This window comes from Topomyia yanbarensis, chromosome 2 (genome assembly GCF_030247195.1).
Source record: "Topomyia yanbarensis strain Yona2022 chromosome 2, ASM3024719v1, whole genome shotgun sequence".
Lineage (NCBI taxonomy): Eukaryota > Metazoa > Arthropoda > Insecta > Diptera > Culicidae > Topomyia > Topomyia yanbarensis.
Genome location: NC_080671.1, coordinates 371,504,267 through 371,526,325, shown reverse-complemented (window position 1 = coordinate 371,526,325; position 22,059 = coordinate 371,504,267). Strand labels below are relative to the sequence as shown.

At 37.6% G+C, this 22,059-nt stretch overlaps 1 protein-coding gene across 8 annotated transcripts in view; it reads left to right on the top strand.

The window, feature by feature from the left end:
* The window catches only part of LOC131684531 (solute carrier family 22 member 21), a 240,834-nt gene that overhangs the window by 155,519 nt on the left and 63,256 nt on the right, over positions 1–22,059 (top strand). The window contains exon 2 of one of the 8 annotated variants that reach the window (XM_058967499.1): positions 11,322–11,495. The exons of the other annotated variants lie outside the window; for them this stretch is intronic. Coding sequence (XP_058823482.1) covers position 11,495 — 1 coding nt within the window. The 5' untranslated portion in view covers positions 11,322–11,494. The remainder of the gene's footprint in view (positions 1–11,321; positions 11,496–22,059) is intronic. 8 annotated transcript variants of the gene reach the window in all.

The following is a 22,059-nucleotide window of genomic DNA, read 5'->3' as shown; positions in this document are numbered from 1 at the left end:
GCAAATGCGATTTATGAAAAATGGTCATTTTTTATCAAAATTGTCGTATATAAGTGGTTTTCGCAACTTTTTCAAAGCCCAATCATTTTTAATATATTTTTACATTTTTCTGTGGACCTCAGAGAATAAATCCCATTTAAAAGTTTTTTACAAAAAGTCCTTTTATTAATTATAGAACCTCTTAATCATGGCGAAAAAAAATATTTTTTTGGTTAATTTTGAAGAAAATCCACACAAAACGATTGTCAATAATTTTTTTTCAATAAACCAAAAGCATGTTTTGGAAAGTTCTGTTCATTGCAAAAATTTTCGTGAACAAATGTTGAGAAAATTCGGTCGAGGGGCTGAGATATAGCATTTTTAGTAAATGCTTTCAAACCTTGAAACTTTGCTAAATTTTTTGAATTGTTCAATATCTCAACCGTAACTTGACCAGTGTAGGTATATTGGGTGTCAAATAAAAAGGATTTTTCTCAATCTTACAAAGCATTTTCATATGTGGAATCCACCATCTTATTCTAAGGTAGTTATTGAGAGATTTATGGGATTGTGCATGATCAACAACTTTTTCGAATAAGAAGTGATAACACCAATATTGCTATGTAACATTCACGATTGATTAGATTTATTTATTAATGTGAATGTATGCTAAGTCTTGTAATAAAACACTCAAATTGAAACTATTTGATATATTTTAAAATACATACGGCCTGATTGAAGCTTTAGAAGATTTATTTTGCTTATTTCTGTTTTTGGCGATAGTAATAACTCGTTTGTATCAATACCATTCTCTGAGCCATCTTTGTTGAATTCTCCACATGAAGCTAATAATCGTACAGTTTGATAATTACTGAAATATTTTCCGAGCATGCTCAAGATTTCCGAGCAAACTTTAACATGCCTAAAACGATTCTTGGTAGTCCGTGCTGATTGATCAGTGTTAAGGACAAGTTGTATCGAAATATTGGAGTAAAGTTTGGATAAAATAATCTGGTATCGTGGGTTCAAAATATTTAGCTTAATCAGACATCCATGATAAAATTGATTGTAAAAGCTTAAAAAAGAAAAGTACTGGGAAATTCTTGATCAGAGTAAAACAGCTCGAATCTCTGTACGCTACCAGATTAAGTTGCCCAAAATATACACTCAAGTTTTTTTTACGCGGTTTTTTTTTCGCGCGGTATTTTTTACGCAATTTTTTTTACGCGGATTTTGAAATTTACGCGGTTTCCATTTACGCGGATTTTGAAATTCAAGCGGTTTTCATTTACGCGGATTTTGAAATTTACGCGGTTTTCATTTACGCGGATTTTGAAATTTTCGCGGTTTTCATTTACGCGGCCTGTATCCCCCGCGTAAAAAAACCTGAGTGTATTCCAATATCTCGGTATAACTGGATTTGTCTTTAACACAGATCAATCAGCATGGACTACAATGAATCGTTTCAGGCATGTCAAAGTTTGTTCGGAAATCTTGAAGTTAAACTGAAAATGGTATAAAAGTTTACAACGAGATAATTCAATTTTCTCTACTGCGTTTGCTAAATCTTCACTAAATTCAATCAGTAGTACTAATACTATATAAGCTAATTTTCTTGGCAAAAAATGGCGAGGAAATAAACTGCTATTTTCGTTTTCCTGTATTTTCCCGTTCAAACTTAAATGACAGTAATGATCGTACTGAAAGAACAGTAGCTTTATGTGGAGAAATATACGAGATGGCTCTAAAAATGACACTGATAGAAACGAATTATTACTGACTATCACCCAAAATACGCGGAGTCAAAATAACTTCTAAAACTTGAATCATGCCAAATTTTTTCGATAACATATGAAATGGATTCATTTTGACTGTTTTATTACAAGACTTAGCATACATTCACATTAATAAATAATTCTAATCAATCGTGAATGTTACATAGGTTATAGCAATATTGGTGTTATCACTTTTTTATTCGAAAAAGTTGTTGATCATGCACAATCCCATAAATCTCTCAATAACTACTTTAGAATAAGATGGTAGATTCCACATATGAAAATGCTTTGTAAGATTGAGAAAAATCCTTTTTTTTGACACTCAATATACCTACACTGGTCAAGTTACGGTTGAGATATTGAACAATTCAAAAAATGTAGAAAAGTTTCATGGTTTGAAAGCATTTACTAAAATGCTATATCTCAGCCCCTCGACCGAATTTTCACATTTGTTCACGAAAATTTTTGCATTGAACAGTAATTTCCAAAACATGCCTTTGGTTTATTGAAAAAAAAATTGATATTCGTTTTGTGTGGATTTTCTTCAAAATTAACCAAAAAAATATTTTTTTCGCCATGATTAAGAGGTTCTATAATTAATAAAAGGACTTTTTGTAAAAAACTTTTAAATGGGATTTATTCTCTGAGGTCCACAGAAAAATGAAAAAAATATATTAAAAATAATTGGGCTTTGAAAAAGTTGCGAAAACCATTTATATACGACAATATTGCTCAAAAATGACCATTTTTCATAAATCGCATTTGCGGAACCTCTAGATGATTTTTTAGAAACTTGATTTGTTCTACAAAAGTGCTTAAAATGTGCTTATCTTTCGTTATAGGGTTGAGCACCATGACTTTTTGAACATCGATTTTTTTTTGGGACAGCCTAATGAGCATGGAATAGAATAGCAAACTAGACCGGATTTTGGTAGGAATGGCAGCCGAAGAGATACGCTTCTATGCGAATAGTTCAATTCCACCATCAGATTTTGAAGTGTATCTGGATCAAATGTCGTAGTCGGCCGTTTGTGACTTGTGTCCATTGTCTTGGAAAATCAGCGCTAAAGCATCGAAATGAACTGTGAGTTACATTGTAGAAGCAAAAGACATGAGGCTTGGAGACAGCACTCATTTGTCGGAAAAATTAACACCAAGTTTACTCAAAACGGCTACAGCCCACACGATTATTTTTCATTTCGAATAATTGACACGAATACATAAGTTATGTTTAACTAAACTGTGAGAGTTTTGAAAATTTCCAACAGTTATAAATAAAAACTCATTTATCCCACCTAGCAGTTTGATAAGACTTTACCTATAATAGCAATTAAAGCAAAATTAGCCACCAAAAATTTTATACGCGCATTTTTTCGGTTCTGCGGTCAAAAATATTCGATAGGTATTTCATTATTTTAATGTAGTACGGGATATTCTCGAGAATTTTATTTTTTCGATTTTTTAATATTGTAATAACTAAAGGAGATATAAAAGTTTGTATACAGATAGTAGCAGAACGAGAGGAAGCGAATCGATCTCAGCGTAAAATCACGACCGAAATGAATAGTTGTTCGGAGATCAATTCTAATACGAATTTAGTTTGACTAGTATCGATGATCACGGGTCAATATGTACCGAAAATTCGCCGCGTTGCAAAGCTTTAGTACAACATTCCATTGCGGAGTTTGAACTTCCGTTTCAATAGACTTCGCGGCTGGTTCTTAGTGTACACCCACAATCCGATGAGTAAGTTATTGATTTGGGTAAGATTGCATGATTTTTTAGTAATAGACCAGAGCAGAGGACGAAGGCGGCACGGCAACGGATCTTGGAGCACGCGCAGAAGACTATAGGCTGCCGGCCCCTGATCTCCAAGAAGTCAAGGAGGAGATCGGTCTGCTAAAAAACAACAAAGCTGCCGGTGTAGCTGGGTAAACTATTAAAATACGGTTGTGAAACACTGGCTGGAGCGCTGCACTCTCCAAAAATTTGGGAGGAGGAGATTCTTCCGGAGGATTGGATGGAGGGTGTCGTTTGCCCAATCTACAAAAAGGGTGACAAGTTGGATTGCTGCAACTACCGCGCGATCACGCTACTTAGCGCCGCCTACAAAGTCCTCTCCCAAATTCTTTGCCGCCGATTGTCACAATTTGCAAGGGAGTTCGTGGGGCACTACCAAGCGGGATTCATGGGTTTCCGCGCCAACACGGACCAAATATTCGCGATTCGGCAGGTTCTGCAGAAGTGCCGCGAATACAACGTACCCACACATCATTTGTCCATCGATTTCAAATTGGCATATGACACAATCGATCAAGATCAGCCATGGCAGATAATGCACGAGTACGGTTTTCCGGATAAGCTAACACGATTAGTCAAAGCGACGACGGAACGGATGATGTGCGTTGTTCGAGTATCAGGGACACTCTCGAGTACCTTTGAATCTCGAAGAGGGTTACGGCATGGTGATGGTCTATCGTGCCTGCTGTCCAACGTTGCGTTAGAAGTACAATAAGGAGAGTGGGGATAGACACGAGTGGCACGATCTTCAGGAAGTACGTCCAGCTTCTTGGCTTCGTCGACGACATTGACATAGTGGCACGGAACTTTGAGGCGATGTCGGAAACGTACATCAGACTGAAAGCTGATGCCAGCAGGATTGGACTTGCCATCAACGTTTCGAAGACAAAATACATGAGAGGAAGAGGTTCTAGAGACGACAATGTGAACCTCCCATCCCGAGTTCGGATTGACGGTGATGAAATCGAGATGGTCGACGAATTCGTGTATTTGGGCTCACTGGTAACCGCCGACAATGATACCAGCAGAGTAATTCAGAGACGGATCTTGGCGGTTAATCGTGCCGACTTTGGACTCCGGAGGACGCTCCGGTCGAATAAAGTTCGCCGCCGCACGAAGTTGATTATCTACAAGACGCTGATTAGACCGATGGTCCTCTATGTCAACGAGACCTGGACTATGCTCGTGGTCGACCAACGCGCCCTTGGAGTTTTCGAACGTATGGTGGCGTGCAGATGGAAGACGGAACGTGGTGCAGGCGAATGAACCATTAGTTGCATCACCTGCTGGAAGAACCATCCATCGCGCATACCGCAAAAAATAGGACGGTAAGGTAGGGTAACTGCGCATTGTGGTATTAAACTCATATTACCGCAAAGATAATAAACGGTGAAATGACGAATGTTGATAGCTGTACTTATATGTTTATCGACAAGCTATGAAATTCATACATCCAGATACAACGAGAGCAAAAAAACTAATGAATCTAAAACGAAAAGATTTACGTATAATCACATGTTTATTCTGCCAAGTATCATCAGAAAAAAAATTGGCAAAAGTCAAGATGAGAGTTGTCGATTCTGAAACTACGAGCCCGAGAGCTCGGAATATATTCTCTGCCATTGTACAGTACTCATCTTATGACGCGTCGCGAAGTATAGCATACCTGTCCCAAACGGATCCTCACACAAAAAAAATCTGTTCATAAATCACGAAAAAGATCACGATTTCTTGAGCTGAACGATTTACGAAAACCGTGACCAAGTTCCTGAAATTATGTATGAATAATAGACCTCGTATTCTTGTAACTATTTGTGTTTCCAAAAAAAAACTATTATTTGTGTTTCCAAAAAAACTGGTTCGCCCCGAATATATACATGGCGTTACATTCGAATCTTTGGTTGGATTACTGTTGTTGTTCTTTGGACTTGTGGAGTTTTTGTTATGATTCTTGTTCACGATTTGGGAATACACAGCCGACAGTCAAACGATGTTTATGATTTCAGGAGCTTATTCGTGATTTTTGTGATTTCTCATTACGTTACCGTGAGTTCTGTCAGATTGGCGGAATTTATGCTCATGGCTTCAGGATCTTAGTCGCGATTTTCGTAATTTTTATTCACGTTATCGTGGTGTTTTATTCACGAATAGAGTGATTCGTGTTCATGATTTCAGGATCTTAGTCAGGATTTTTGATATTTTAATTACGAGTAATATGATTTACGTTTTCAATTTCAGGAACTTTATCTTGATTTTCATAATTTCTGTTCACGTTGTCGTGAATTTTTTTATTCTGATTAACGGGACAATATGAACTGAAGCATAAATGTGCGACTGATTCGAGTGTCTTGTTCTGTGAACAATATCACGAACACGATTTGTGAGGCCTAGCGCAGTTTTCGTAATCTGCCCAGACATCACACTGAACTTTATCAAATGAATGACGATGTTTGAGGTCCTAATAGTTGTCTTATATCTACTGCTCGTACCTATTACTGGTCGCTAGCAACTGGACATTTCATGAAAATGGGCATGGAACAAAAATGATTCCACGAATAATACTTATTCCAAATTTTGTGAAATAGTTCACATGAAAATTTCAATATTATGCTGCATGAAATTGAAACTGATTAGGGATATCTTCTAAATATCATCAGCACGCAAAATAGATCGAAAATTATGTACCAGTTCACGAATTTGTACATGAATAATATTTTATGATTTCGTGAACTATTTCACGAGCACGAATAGTGTCTATTATACTAGGTATAAAAACCAATTCACGAATACATGGTAATATTAAATCGTAACTAATATATTAAGAATCATGATCCAGTTCATGGCTACATGAATAATATTCGATGATTTTGTGAACTATACTACGTCCACGAATGGTAAGTCGTGACCGTTAAACTAGGATTCATGAACCAGCTCACGAATTCACGAATAATAGTTTAAAGTTTCGTGATTTATTTCACGGGTACGCGTGGTTAGCCATTACTATTATACTAGAAATCATGAACCAGTTCACGAATACATAAATAATACTTCATGATTTTAAGAACTATTTCACGAGCACTCAGGTCATGACTATTGTACCTGAAATCATGAACCAGTGCACGAATACATGAATAATATTTGATAAATTGATGAACTCTCAAGAACATGGATATTGGATCGTAAGTAATATATTAGGGCTCATGACTTAGCTCACGAGGATTTAATGGATTCATGAATAAAACTCAGAGTTTCGTGAAATAGTTCACGAGAAAATATCCAGAATATTTTGATGACCTTTGGTTTTATGAATAATGTTCATAAAGTTGTGAACTAGTTCACCTGCAGAAAATCAATTTAGTAATGTGCCATAAACGGTGACTAAAGTTCACCATACAAAAACAAATGTTTCCACTAATGAAAGCGTTATGCGAGTGTTACTGAAGGGAAATTAAACATAAAATTAAAATTATAAAACACATGATTTTCGTTCATGGTTCTGTTTTCGTAACGTAAAAATGTGATTGTTCCAAAAATCATGACATTTTATTCGCAATTTTGGGAACAACTTTTTTCCTGTGTATTACCCGGTTGGGACGACGCATGTGAACAAACAAACAACTCGCTTCCAACTACATTCTATTCGGGTAATTTGTAACATGTAGAGCAAACAGGGGCAGCAACAAAAGATAACCTGGTCACAGTTTCCCCTAAGAAGGAAAAAAAGTTCATCACATAATCACACAGTTTTGCAGCATGTGTCCAGGTCTGTAGCATGCGGTTGACCTGGTCAGCTCCCGCCAATGGCGTAAAACTTAGAAGAGCGCTGAGATCTTGATCTGTTTTAAAAAAAATTCAGCATTGGAGTGTTATTTCTAGGTATTTTATTGTTCGAAAGCCGACCTAAATCCGTCAGATGACCACGATAAGGCCCTGTCCTTTTCATTTAGATATATCAATAATAAATGGTGTTGTTCTCAAAGGTAAAGCAGATAGATGAATATACAACGAATGCGATTTAGTCACACGGCATGAAAATTTCAACTGCAAAGATGTCAAATGGAAAGAAATAGTGAAAATTATTAACTCTTATTCTCGTTTTCTTAGTTTCATAGAAACACAAATGGGACTGATATGTATGTGGTCATGGACAGTTAAGCAGGCCACCTTTGCAAACCTGTAGCAAAGATTATAGAGTAAGCTAGATCAATTGTTAACGAGAAGATAATGCCGCACCGTGAAAATAGAAATATTCTCGATGTCGGGTGGAATTTCAGCACTTGGAACATCGGAAGTGCTGGAAACTCCTTGTATAATCTCAAGAGTTTTCTCTCAAGAGAAAAAACTTAAGCCATTACAAGGAATCTCAGAGTACTTAGAGTATCGTTTAAAGGAATGCTTTATATTTCTCGGGAGCTGTTTGTACGCGGGGTATGGTAGTAGATCATGTGGACTTACCCCACAATAAGCACACTTTTTAGCGTTCCCAATGCAAAAGTCATCCTCATGATTCTCTGCGCAATTGTCATACCGAGCGTTATGGTCCATTTGTGCCAACAACCGAACAGACAGACGATATTTTTTTACGAAGAAGTCGTAAGTAAGTAAATGAAATATTGCCAAAGATCACCTGACACGAGTTTGAAGAGTGCGATTGCTATTCAAAAGTATTGCTCACTGCAGCAAGGAGACCTTACTAACCCCGTGCTTCAGTAGATCCACGCATGAACAACTCGAATCGGTGACTACACCGTCGATTTCGACACTGTGAGTGGGCATGAGTACGTGGTAGGCCTTTTATCAAATGGCTTGTCGTCAGTAACGTCATTTGCTTGCTTTATGTATAATATTCCCGTTATATAGCTTATATGGGCGAACTTTCCAGATTTCTGTAATGGCTGAATATTTCTGCGTCAGATCTTTCGAATTGATTAGCGGAATATCCTTGATCGGAAAGAAGATCAGTTATGATCTGAACGAGTTTAATGTTTATGTTATTAAACGGAAAATTGGAGTCTTCTCTGGCAAATCTTGTTTGACATCCATTTTACCGTCAGCTAGGTCTTTTCAGGAGAGTTTGTTTATGCCTAGACCCCGGGCAAAGTGAAAAGTGAAAAAAATACTGAAGAAGTTATATAAATTGCGAGATATAACAAATACTTCATTCTTCACTTCATGTGACTAGGTGCTATCGATTTCCTAAGCAACTAGTACGAAGAATATTTAAAAACTTTTATCACCTGTAGATCATAAAAGCATCTTTGTTTCACTATTAGCAGACGTGCAAAAAGATAGGAGGGTAATATCTAGGACCCTTGAACTGGTCATTCGAATCTAATGATTTGCACCGTAATCAACAATCCACCAATCAGGTCACAGCTCCTAAAAATTGTCTTCTCAGTATACTTGCCGTGTTAAACGGTAAAGTTTCTCTATTTAGGGTTTTTCTGGGTTTTAGTTCCTTGATTGTTTTCGTTAGGTCTACTGTAAATTACTAATAACACTGTCAAATTGTTTCTGCACACTACAGAGAAACTATGATTAACTGGCAGTGGTCAGCTATTTTCGTCCGCGTCCCTTATCACCAATTTTTATAAAGTGATTCATCAGCAGTGCTATCTTTGAAAATGAACCACCTTGGTTATGCAACTAATTTTTTCCGATCTTTTTTTAAATGCAAATAATTAAGCAATCTTCATTTCGTTATATTCGGAATTGAACATATTTTGTCGTATGTAATTTTAAATGTACTTTCATTTGATGGCATTGTAAGGAAACACGTATCCGCCGGTTGATGCCAATCGAGCTGACATTTTTTTAGACTGAGCAAACTAATTTGTTTGTTTGTTTAGTGTTTATTTGACCAACTATGAAACGAATCCACTGGGTCTTTAATGAGTGTGGGAAATACGCATGGTTTTGTCTGAGTGAATGACTTGAATTATGTATGAGGGTGGAAAATTGACAATTCGCAAGATCAATTCAAATCCAATTACCAATTTGCGGCAATCATTTCAATACAAAAAACAAACATTTATATTTTTCTGTTTCGCGTCTTCATTGTAATATCGCAACGCTTGTGATTATACCAATAAGGACCATTTATAAATTCTGCCACGCTATTAGGAGGAAGAGATATGACTAATTGTGAGATAAACGTCAGGAGCACGTCAGGTGCTTTGACGCAATCGGTCGTTTTACGCACGATTGCGCCATGTATATAGGAAATTCCATAGAACATGAACACTTTTGCGAGTAGCGGCATTAATGTGCTTCTACAAAATGAAGAAAAAACTAAAATCATTTGATTCGTATTAGACCAATAACGTAGTAATATGACAGAGAGTTAGTTAGTGTTGGGTAATCTTTGCGTGACATAATTTATGAATGTTCCACAATACCACTTTTAAACTCATTGTTTACGGTCCATTTTACATTGTCGACCACCCTCCCGACAGCCGGCTGTCCGGAGTTCGAGTTGTTTTCGATGAAACAATCCCGATAAACGATTAGCCAGAGTTTAAACGCCTGGAAGATTTACGTATCCTACAGTCAATAAACTATTCAAACATGCACGAAAATATAGTCTCAGTCGCATCGCTTGCTTGAAGCGAATCCTGACTAACAACCCACCCACTACCCAATCCGTGGTACTTATGGGAGTGTCACTGAGTCGGGGCCTTCCGTTAAGTAAGTCCCACATCAACACTTCCTTTCTCATCCCAAGTTACGGTAAAGATGGTCGTGGCCCGCAATGGTGGCTCTCAGGCGAAACTCTCGCTTGGACTGGATCAATTGTTATTCCCCAACAATGCTCCTCAAGTAGTCTGGCTGGAGTCATCAGTCTGCAATCTACGAAGTATACCGTGCTTACGCAACGCAACGCAACGCAACTACAGAGAAACTTAAATTTTTTTAAAAATATTGCTATGCTTGTTTCGACCCCTTAAGGTAATTTTAAAAGTTTGGAATGAAAAATACTTTCCTTATAGAAAATATTCTGTAATTCATAAATTTCTGTTAAATGATGTAATTTTTTATCAAACTTTGTATGGACATATCTACTCGAATAATAATTACATTTTAAAGCATTCATATATCATCTTATTCCTTATGAAGTGGTGAAATAATTTTACATAAATCGGAACATTGGAACAGTTAGTACTAACATTTGCATGACATTTTACGCAATAACTAATGTTGGGGAGACTTGACCAAGTGGAAACAAGCCGAAGAAAGATTCAAAATGTCTGATATTTACTATGCTGTGGTACCTACTGTTAATGTTAAACACGTCACAAAAAATCCCACCTCAAACATCAGTCTGTATCTTCTAGTACTAGTAAACAAAGTTATCAGTAATATGGCTGATTTCGTGACGTGCAAAGATGAAATGTAAGCAGTACAGTTAATCCTTAAAAGGAAATGCATAAAAAATCGAAATTTATGAAATGTAATCCTTTTAAATTTTTTATAGTACTTAAGTATATCGCCCCAAAAAAACTCATCTCTGAAAAACTTTTATAACTTTGGAAAAGTAAACCAAAAATCATGAATATGCAAAATACTGCTGCGTATTATGTTTAAATGAGTTTTGAATGATTGAAAACGTTTTTAGACATTTACGTAGGTTTAACTGAAAACCTGGTCATGTTTCCCCTAGTCAAATAAACAATTACTGAAATTATGTTAATATTTTAATTTTTGTTATAAATATTTGAAACTTTTGTGGAATTTTGGCTAAAAAAAACATTCAAAATACTATTCCAGCACTGATCATTGCCGACGACGAAGGCTCGTCTCTTTCACGCGCCCAGCCCGGTTAGCACAAACGGTCTCCTTCAATACCCCTCTACGGATTTTGATGGTTACATCAACCTTGAACACCCGCAGCGTACTTCACGATAACGAACGGCCCGGGTGATGAAGGTGGAGGAATTACAAGTAAATGTAATTTTAATGAAATTTAAAAGCATAAATAAAACATTACACGAGTTTTAGCTCACTAGAGGAAAAAAAATCTTGACTCGTTGCATTCTGACACCGCCATAGGTACATAAGTAAACTTTTCGCGTTACTGATGCGGTGGGTGGCTTGAGGCGGTCTACCGTGGCCCTTTGAGTGTCACCCGTATCTGAACGAATCAGCCCATGCTGGCGATGGTGCGGGTGTTTTTTTTTGGGAAGTTTTGCATGCTGCGAAAGAAAATGATGATTATATATAGTGATGAAGGTTGATTTCTTCCTTACAGCTCCCTGGTTAGGACGAAAACGACGAAAGCAGACTGACTTGATATCATATTCTGCGGTTTCCCGCAGCTGGCGGTTGAGTTTATCGCATAACAGATGCTAAAGATGGTACCACCAGGATTGATGTGGTTTTCCACAATTTGGCTATGCAAATAAGTACACACGAGTGTAATAAAAGTACAGGACGATGACTATTTTGATGGAGGACCGAGCGTTCTTTGAGGAGAGCAAGGCTTATGATGTGGAAAATGACACATGGCTACATTTAACTTTCAACAAAAAATGGTAATGGAGTGGGGAGTGGGGGTTTGAATATTAAGATTACTCAAGTTGGACGAGCTTTGCCATCAGCTGGCAATTTGTCAGCAGATGGTATTGCAGCTTTTGATCTCAGCGGTAGATGTTGTGGTCGCTGGAGGGCAAGTATGTTGCAAATATGAATTAATTTGACTTAAATTGTTTGCCGACTCAACGAGATTGTACTTTACAGATCGTCGCTGTTGTGCTATCTTATGACAAGCACCATTTAGCACTTTTCGAGAAAAAACGATTTTTAAAGTTTCAGATTGAATATCTTCAAACATATAAATGGTACAAACTATTCAAAGAAGACAATTGATGCTTCTATCTATTCTGAATTAATCTATCAAATATTGGGAAGATCTGTTGACTATGTTGCGAGTTTTTATTATAAATGTATGGCGTGTCATAATCGTGCATGGAAAATTTTCCACAGAAAAAAAGCATCAATTATTAACTTTTATTCATATCTGTGGCTTCACTTGGTCTAGAAACAATCGGTGAGATGCATTTTTAAGGAAATCAGTCTGGGAATCTAGAAAAATAGTTATTTGTGGTTACAGTGTTGCCAAATATACTATATTTTGGTTTAAAACTTAAACTGCATTTTTCTCACAAATCGTGTATTTTTGTTTTGAAAAAGATTATACCATTGTGTTTCTCAGACATTTTTACACATAAAAACATGTTATACATCAAGATAACTTGAGTCAATCCCCAGACACAGTCATTTGACGCAAAATATTAAAAATTTCTCAGCACGTTTCTCGCCATATTTTAGTAACCAAGCAGAATGTAAAAATTCTGAAAACGCTACTATGTAGAGATTTTTTAGTCAAGAAATATGGCATATCTAACTCAGTTAACCCCAAAATGGCGTTTGTTATAAGATAGCATAACGTCGACGAAATATTCATTTTGATTTCAGTTTCCTTCACACGAATGTTTGTTGTGGAATACGACAATTCTTGGAAATTTCTGCATTATCTAGAACTTTAGAAATATTGTTCGATTCAAACGAGAGATGTTGTAACTCAAGTTGTAATTCTCCGTTCTTGATGACATTTAAAAGCAATTTTTCTAAAGATACTACTAATAAAATTACAAACTGCTTCGTTACCTTCAGAGGAACTTTTCAACAAAAACTTAAACTCTTAAAGTGAGATTTTTTTCTCGCATTTTTTGTAGGCTTTGTTAATTGAATGTAAGGAACGTCGAAGCATAGGCTGTAACATCGTTCGCATGATTGGATGGATAAGATATAGGTTAGTAATCTGGAAAGCGCCAAAGGGAGAAGCCGTACTCGCCAAAGCCAATGACGCGACGAAGTATGCCGCTGTCCTCAAGAAGGTCAGGGAGGGTCTTGCAAATGCCCTGCCTACAAGAGTACAACTGCAGGCTAATGCTAATGAAAATAATCCATATAAACCTAAATTGTGGCAGTCTACGACAGAAACTATATGTGATGTCGCTTTGATTGCAGAGTCGGCAAAGGAGCTGGAAGAAAACCGGGACCGGAGAACAAAAAGACGGAGGGAAAGGTGAAGCGGATGATTAAAGCAAATCCCAACGTCTCAAGCCGTGATTTGGCTAAAAAGATCGGCATGTCGCAGAGCTACGTCCAGAATGCAAAGAAGAGGGCTGGACTACATACATACAAGGTATAGAACTTCCCAAACCGCGATGAGAGGCAATAATCGACGGCTAAAACTCGGGTACGGAAGCTCTACGAGAAGAGGCTGACAAAATATGGCTACTGTGTGATGGACTACGAAACGTATATAAAAGCCGATTTTAAGCAAATTCCGGGGTTGGAGTTTTTCACCGGCAAGAGCAAGTTCTATGTGGACGACAAATTTAAGAAGAAGAAAATGTCGAAGTTCGCCTCCAAATATCTCATTTGGCAGGCCATCCGCTCTTGCGGACTGAGGAGTGAGCCTTTCGTGACATAGGGAACAAAAAATGGCGAGATCTACAAATCTAAGTGCCTCGAGAAGCGCCTTTTGCCGTTCTTGCAGCAGCACGACGAAGCTCCGCTATTTTGGGCAGATTTGGCATCATACCATTATTCTAAAAGTGTCCTGGAGTGGTATGAGGCTAATTCTGTCCATTTTGTTCCAAAGGACATGAATCCGCCAAACTCTCCGGAGCTGCGCCCGGTGGAGCAGTACTGGGCAATGATGAAGCGGGAACTTCGGAAGAGCAAGAAGACAGTCAAAGACGAGAAGGACATGTTAAGAAAATGGAAAAAAACTGAGAAACTGGTACCGGATCACACTGCAAAGACTTTGATGGAGGGCATCAAGCGAAAATGCGTTCAATTTTACACTCAAGGCTCCATCGATTAACTTTTCTTTTGATTTTTGAAGTAAATATATGTATAAAACTACCCTAAAATTTTGGTTTGATTTTAAACATTATAAGAAAATTGGCATGACATTTTCGGTGTCGCAATAATTTCGTGTTCGCCCTTTAGAGTAACCAACGATTGTTAGACGTACGATTGTGCAATGAATCCATTAGCATATTTCGGAGAGACGGGAGGGAGTCTATCATCGACGTCACATTCTGTAGTCCTTTATTGACGGCGACCATGGATTGGAGAGTATGCGAAACGTTTACGCATAGCGATCAATGGAACACTGCGGCAGCACGGAGAAGCATGACCGGTGAGCGAAAGTGGAAGACGAAAACCTTCAACAAAGACCTCTTCGTTGAGACGCTTTGGTCCAACGGCGAGACCGATAACACGACTGCGGCTGACCTAACAATAAGGACTGCCGCGAAAACTGGAACCACGCAATAGACAGCGTCCAGCTAACTGGTGGAACAAGATGCTTAGTAAGCTACGCGCTGCTTGTCTCAGAACCAGAAGGCGGGCTCAGAGAACAATATCGGAGCCAGATAGAGAAGAGCGCAAGATAGTGTTTCGGAAAGCTAGGGCTGCTTTAAACGAGAGATCAGACTTAGCAAGTCAGATTGCCACAAGGAGCTCTGCCGTAGACGCTAGTCCCTGGGGCGACGCGTACCGTGTGATGGCGAATATGCAGGGCTCGACGACGCCAGCTGAAATGTGCCCGGATAACCTGAAGATAATCGTCAGGAGTCTTTTTCCGATGCACGATTCAACTATCTGGCCACCGACACCGTACGGCGAAGGAGAAGGAGTAAATATGGACGATCGGCAAGTGACTAACGATGAGTTTGCAGAAGCGACTGAAATCAAAGCTGCGACCCTGGCATACCCGGACATCTGGCGGATGGTGCTGCAGAAGTGTCTAGATGAAGGCAACTTCCCCGAACTGTGGAAGGTACAGAAGCTGGTATTGCTGCCAAAGCCAGGGAGGCCAACGGGCGATCCGGCCTAGTATATTGGATACCAGGCATGCACAAGAACGGTGCAGCTCCGTGTCCTATTGCTGTGCACTGACCCATAATGTGTTAGCGTTAAATTCATTGAGCTAGTGCTTGCGCTGGTTTCCGATGAGCTAGAGTTAGCAAGTAGCACGAGCACCGATGAGCGAGAGCCCTCGCTAGCACGGTGATAGCTAGCACGCTGCACAGAGCTATAGCTCAGCTATAGCAAAGCAGAATTGAAAAACAACGCGTTAGTGTGAGTAATGATGCCTGCATCATTTTTTCAGCAACCTGTCGCACATTCACCAACGCATAGTTCTCGCTTCTTGCTTTGTCCAATTCTTTCGTTTTATAGCTTACACTACAGCACCGTTCTAGCTCATGGGACAAGCTTACCGTGCCAGCTCATTGAGTTAACTCGTGCTAGCTCACTGAGCTAGCTCACCGAGCTTGCTCGTGCCAGCTTACCAAGCTGGCTCATGATGCTAGCTTATCGTGCTAACTCGTTGTACTAGCTATTCGAATCCTACAGCTCGAGCACGCAGGTTACCTAGCACGAGCGGTGTCAGTGCTTATTGCTTTTGGTTCGTTCAAAGCGGCCGCTCAGCTCGTGTTAGGCTCTCGTGCTGTGCTTCATGCATCCCTGTTGGATACATTCGGAAAAATTCTGGTAACACATCATCCTTAGCAGGCTGGCGAAATGCGCGGAGGGCGAGCGCGGACTGTGCAAGATGCAGTTCGGATTCCGCAAATGAGCATCGACAGTGGATGCAATTCGGACTGTGCTCGAGAGTTCGCAGAAGGAATCTAAACGGAAGCGACGAGGAGATGAATAATGCGCTATGGTCATGATAGATGTGAAGAATGCATTTAACAGCGTCAGATGGGGAGCCATCGCCGCAGCGTGGGTTTCGTGGACGACGTGTAAATAACGGTGGTGGGTGAGACACTTGAAAAAGTGGAAGTGTGATGGAGATAATAGACGGGATCGAGAACTGGATGAAAGGGGTTAAGCTGCAGATAGCTCACCACAAGACGGAGTTGTTGTTGGTCAGCAACTTCAAATCGGAATAGCGGATCGTCGACAGAGGACACGTGATTGCATCGAAGCGTGCATTGAAGCAATTAGGAGTGATAATCAACGACCGGTTGAGCTCCAACAACGTCGACTATGCCTGCGAAAAGTTGACGAAGGCAACGAACGCAATAGAGGAATTCCACCAAGATCCGTCCGAAAATCATTAAAATCGTGACCGATCATCTTAGATTCCGATGAAACTTTGCACGTTTCACCGTCATGGAAGACTAAATATTTTCCACATGTAATAATATTATTTTGACTCAAGATCAACTTTTCAAAAGGGCGTTTCTACATGTATGAATTTCAAAAAAAATTTGTTCGATTACTATATTTTATACAGCAAAACTATCTAAGAACGAGTTACAGGGAATGAATACTTCTATCTGAAAAAAATATACACTGAAAAAAATGTTGTGTCATTTTTCAAAAAAACAAAAATTTAAATTGCGAAAAAACCCATTTTTTAAATTTTTTATATTTTGTTACCAAAAACCTAAAGAGAAAAGAAACATTTTGAATGTGATTGCATGATGGAGAAAAAATCGACAAAAAAGTTTTTCAAACAATAACTTCGTACATGTTTTTAAGTTTCATACTAATTGACATACAAAATTGTAATTTTATTACAGAATATAATTCTAAGCACCATTTAAAATAAAAATGCATTTAACAAAAATCTTCCAAAATGCGATAGTTTTCGATATATTTGAAATTTTGCTCCTTCAAAACAATTAATTCGTGTAATTATGCTCTTTTTAAAAGTTATTCGCGTTACCCCATCATAAAATGTAAAAAATTTAATGTTAATCGTTTTAAAGACGTAAAAGCAACTTTTTTAGTGTATTTGGATCATGGAGAAGCTTTCAATAAAAAAGTTTTCCTAACAACAACTTTTGACATACATATTTTTATAATTCTTACTATTTGCAGTCAAAAATACAATTTTCTTTTAAAATATGATTCTAAACGCCATTCTAAATCAAAATGCTCTTAACAATTTTTTTTTTAAATGTAGCAGCTCTCGAGATATTTTAACTTTTGTTTTAACAACACAATTATTTTGTTTTATTACGACCTTTTCATAAATTAGTCGCGTTTCTCTATCAACAATAATAGGTTTTTCAAAAGGTCCGTAAACTTTCCTGCAACTTTCTCTTTGACATCTATGCGATATTTTGAAAGATTTGAAAGTTACATGAAAACAACCAAAATATGATTCAACTATATAGTTTAATCATCAGACCCTATGGTTGAAATCTATTTCTATTGCTTTCATGTAACTTTCAAATGGTTTACAATATCGCCTTCATGTCAAAAAAAAGTTGCAGGAAAGTTTACGGGCCTTTTGAAAAACCTATTATTTTTGACGGAGAAATGCGACTAACTTATGAAAAGGTCGTAATAAAACAAAATAATTGTGTTGTTAAAACAAAAGTTAAAATATCTCGAGAACTGCTACATTTTAGAAAATTTTTGTTAAGAGCATTTTGATTTAGAATGGCGTTTAGAATCATATTCAAAAAGAAAATTGTATTTTTGACTGCAAATAGTAAGAATTATAAAAATATGTCAAAAGTTGTTGTTAGGAAAACTTTTTTATTGAAAGCTTCTCCATGATCCAAATACACTAAAAAAGTTGCTTTTACGTCTTTAAAACGATTAACATTAAATTTTTCACATTTTATGATGGGGTAACGCGAATAACTTTTAAAAGAGCATAATTACACGAATTAATTGTTTTGAAGGAGCAAAATTTCAAATATATCGAAAACTATCGCATTTTGGAAGATTTTTGTTAAATAAATTTTGATTTTAAATGGTGCTTAGAATTATATTCTGTAATAAAATTACAATTTTGTATGTCAATTAGTATGAAATTTAAAAACATGTACGAAGTTATTGTTTGAAAAACTTTTTTGTCGATTTTTTCTCCATCATGCAATCACATTCAAAATGTTTCTTTTCTCTTTAGGTTTTTGGTAACAAAATATAAAAAAAACCTGTTTTAATCCACCTAGCGGTGCAATTGTGCCTTTCTCATTTCTCTAAACTATGGCACGGAGGCTTTTTATGTTCAACATAATTGTGGAAATGTCCATTACATTCTTAGTACACTTTGCACTTATACACAATGGCATGCCAGCCACGAACTTGATGAGCTACGTGTCGACGGTGAAACACTTGAAACAAAAAAGATGGGTGGGTAATGTCTAGGACATAACCGGAGTGTCGTGACTACTCGTTTGACTTGTAATTCAAATCGAATGATACTCAATGAAATATGTGGGAATGTTTCAAGTTATTCTTTATAATAATTATGGTGGTTCTGAAAAGAACCTTTGTTGTTGGCGTCTGCGTTGATAGGGGATGCGCTGGATTCTAAACTCGTTGAGACATTCATTCATGAAATGAACAATTTTCTTGCTTTGAAATATCAATGTTAAAATCTCTCGAAACAACCATCGGAATCTTTTCCGTACAGAAATGAACACGCTTAGCGAAAAACTAGGGGCGGGTAATGTCCGGGACATAACCGCGATGCTCATATTCTTAAAATTCTGCTTGTATCTCCTTCAAATGGCTAAATTTTGCGCATTAAGTTCGATTCACCGGGCTCAGCGAAATTTTCCTGGGGATCCCGTTCGTTAGTATATTCAGCAAAACAATTTTATTACCGAGTTCTCCGCGTTGAATACAGGTCAATAATTTCATATAATGATTTCAACATGCAGACAATGTACATGTATGACAGGTGGGAGTGTTCTGAAGTGGTTTTAGTGGAGGTAACAACATAAAATCATGTATTGGACATTTTACAATGATTCTCCTTAACCCTGCAAAACCACGTGGTTGGCAGCAGAGGGTTAAGTTGTTTGGAAGAGATGACAGTTAATATATGATAACTAAAAATATAAAATTGTTCTATAAATTGCAAAGTTATTGCCGCGTTGACCTGAAAATTTGTCATTTCATTCATAAAGGAACAATCATTGAAATTATGTCAATTTATGCTTTGCAAGATTTGAAATAACTTCGAAGTGTGGTCACGACACCCCTGTTATGTCATATACATTGCCAACCCATCTTTTTCCATTTTGCCTTTGTCCTAATAAGGACGGTTTGTGGATAACTATGTTGATTCAAGACGGGAATCTTTGCGCATTAAGTTCGATTCACCGGGCTCAGCGAAATTTTCCTGGGGATCCCGTTCGTTAGTATATTCAGCAAAACAATTTTATTACCGAGTTCTCCGCGTTGAATACAGGTCAATAATTTCATATAATGATTTCAACATGCAGACAATGTACATGTATGACAGGTGGGAGTGTTCTGAAGTGGTTTTAGTGGAGGTAACAACATAAAATCATGTATTGGACATTTTACAATGATTCTCCTTAACCCTGCAAAACCACGTGGTTGGCAGCAGAGGGTTAAGTTGTTTGGAAGAGATGACAGTTAATATATGATAACTAAAAATATAAAATTGTTCTATAAATTGCAAAGTTATTGCCGCGTTGACCTGAAAATTTGTCATTTCATTCATAAAGGAACAATCATTGAAATTATGTCAATTTATGCTTTGCAAGATTTGAAATAACTTCGAAGTGTGGTCACGACACCCCTGTTATGTCATATACATTGCCAACCCATCTTTTTCCATTTTGCCTTTGTCCTAATAAGGACGGTTTGTGGATAACTATGTTGATTCAAGACGGGAATCTTTTAAAACAATTCAAACCTTGCCGACGATTGTTTTTACTGCGTACATCCGTACGATCTTTCCCCTTTCGCAGCTCACACCGAATGAGCACGGTTTTCATCATGGTGTTCCTATTTATTGACTTTACAATGCAGATGGAAGGACGTCCTTTTGTTCGATAAATGAAAATATTTTCATGATTCGTTTTGGTGTAGCTTTCGCTTAGTGGTAGAGTTGCCACATTCACTGATTTTTTTGGAAGGATTTGCAAAAACCTTCGGGTGTGTAGATAAGAAAAACATTTTCTGATTCACTGGTAAAAGTACAGAATTACCAAGCGCAAACTTAATACTAGTTAATAAAAGAAACTTTGTAATTAAATTCTTTTTCCATTTTGCCTTCGTCCTAATAAGGACGGTTTGTTAATAACTATGTTGATACAAGACGGGCATCTTTTAAAACAATTCAAACCTTGCCGACGATTGTTTTTACTGCGTACATCCGTACGATCTTTCCCCTTTCGCAGCTCACGCCGAATGAGCACACTTTTCATCAAGCTGTTCCTATTTATTGATTTTACAATGCAGATGGAAGGACGTCCTTTTGTTCGATAAATGAAAATATTTTCATCATTCGTTTTGGTGTAGCTTTCGCTTAGTGGCAGAGTTGCCACATTCACTGATTTTCTTGGAAGGATTTGCAAAAACCTTCGGGTTTGTAGATTGGAAAAACATTTTCTTATGATTCACTGGTAAAAGTACAGAATTACCAAGCGCAAACTTAATACTAGTTAATAAAAGAAACTTTCTAATTAAATTCTTTTTCCATTTTGCCTTTGTCCTAATAAGGACGGTTTGTGGATAACTATGTTGATTCAAGACGGGAATCTTTTAAAACAATTCAAACCTTGCCGACGATTGTTTTTACTGCGTACATCCGTACGATCTTTCCCCTTTCGCAGCTCACACCGAATGAGCACGGTTTTCATCATGGTGTTCCTTTTTATTGACTTTACAATGCAGATGGAAGGACGTCCTTTTGTTCGATAAATGAAAATATTTTCATCATTCGTTTTGGTGTAGCTTTCGCTTAGTGGTAGAGTTGCCACATTCACTGATTTTCTTGGAAGGATTTGCAAAAACCTTCGGGTTTGTAGATTGGAAAAACATTTTCTTATGATTCACTGGTAAAAGTACAGAATTACCAAGCGCAAACTTAATACTAGTTAACAAAAGAAACTTTCTAATTAAATTCTTTTTCCATTTTGCCTTCGTCCTAATAAGGACGGTTTGTGGATAACTATGTTGATACAAGACGGGAATCTTTTAAAACAATTCAAACCTTGCCGACGATTGTTTTTACTGCGTACATCCGTACGATCTTTCCCCTTTCGCAGCTCACACCGAATGAGTACGCTTTGCAGCCTTCGATGTTTTGGTGGCATTTTTAGTGGCAGTTACTACCGCCTTTTCAGTGACTGCGTTTCTTAGCCTTTGGCTTTTTGGACTTCTCACCGCCACCACCTCCACCAACGTTTTTCTTCTTCTCTCCGATGGTAGCTGATTTGATTGGTCGTCCGATGCAGCTTCTCACGACCACGCACGTCTGTTATGCACTGCGTCTTACACACGTCTGGCTTAGAGAAAAGCTGCGACACCCCTATTTATAGGTTTTATCATTAATGTTGATTTCATTTAAAGTAGTTTTCGAACTATTTAAACAAATTTTATATAGCAAAGAACGCATCGGTAGCAAGCATTGAACGTTTTCCTTCCGATTTATGAAACAAGATTGGCAATCCGTTTTGTAGAAGAAAAGTTA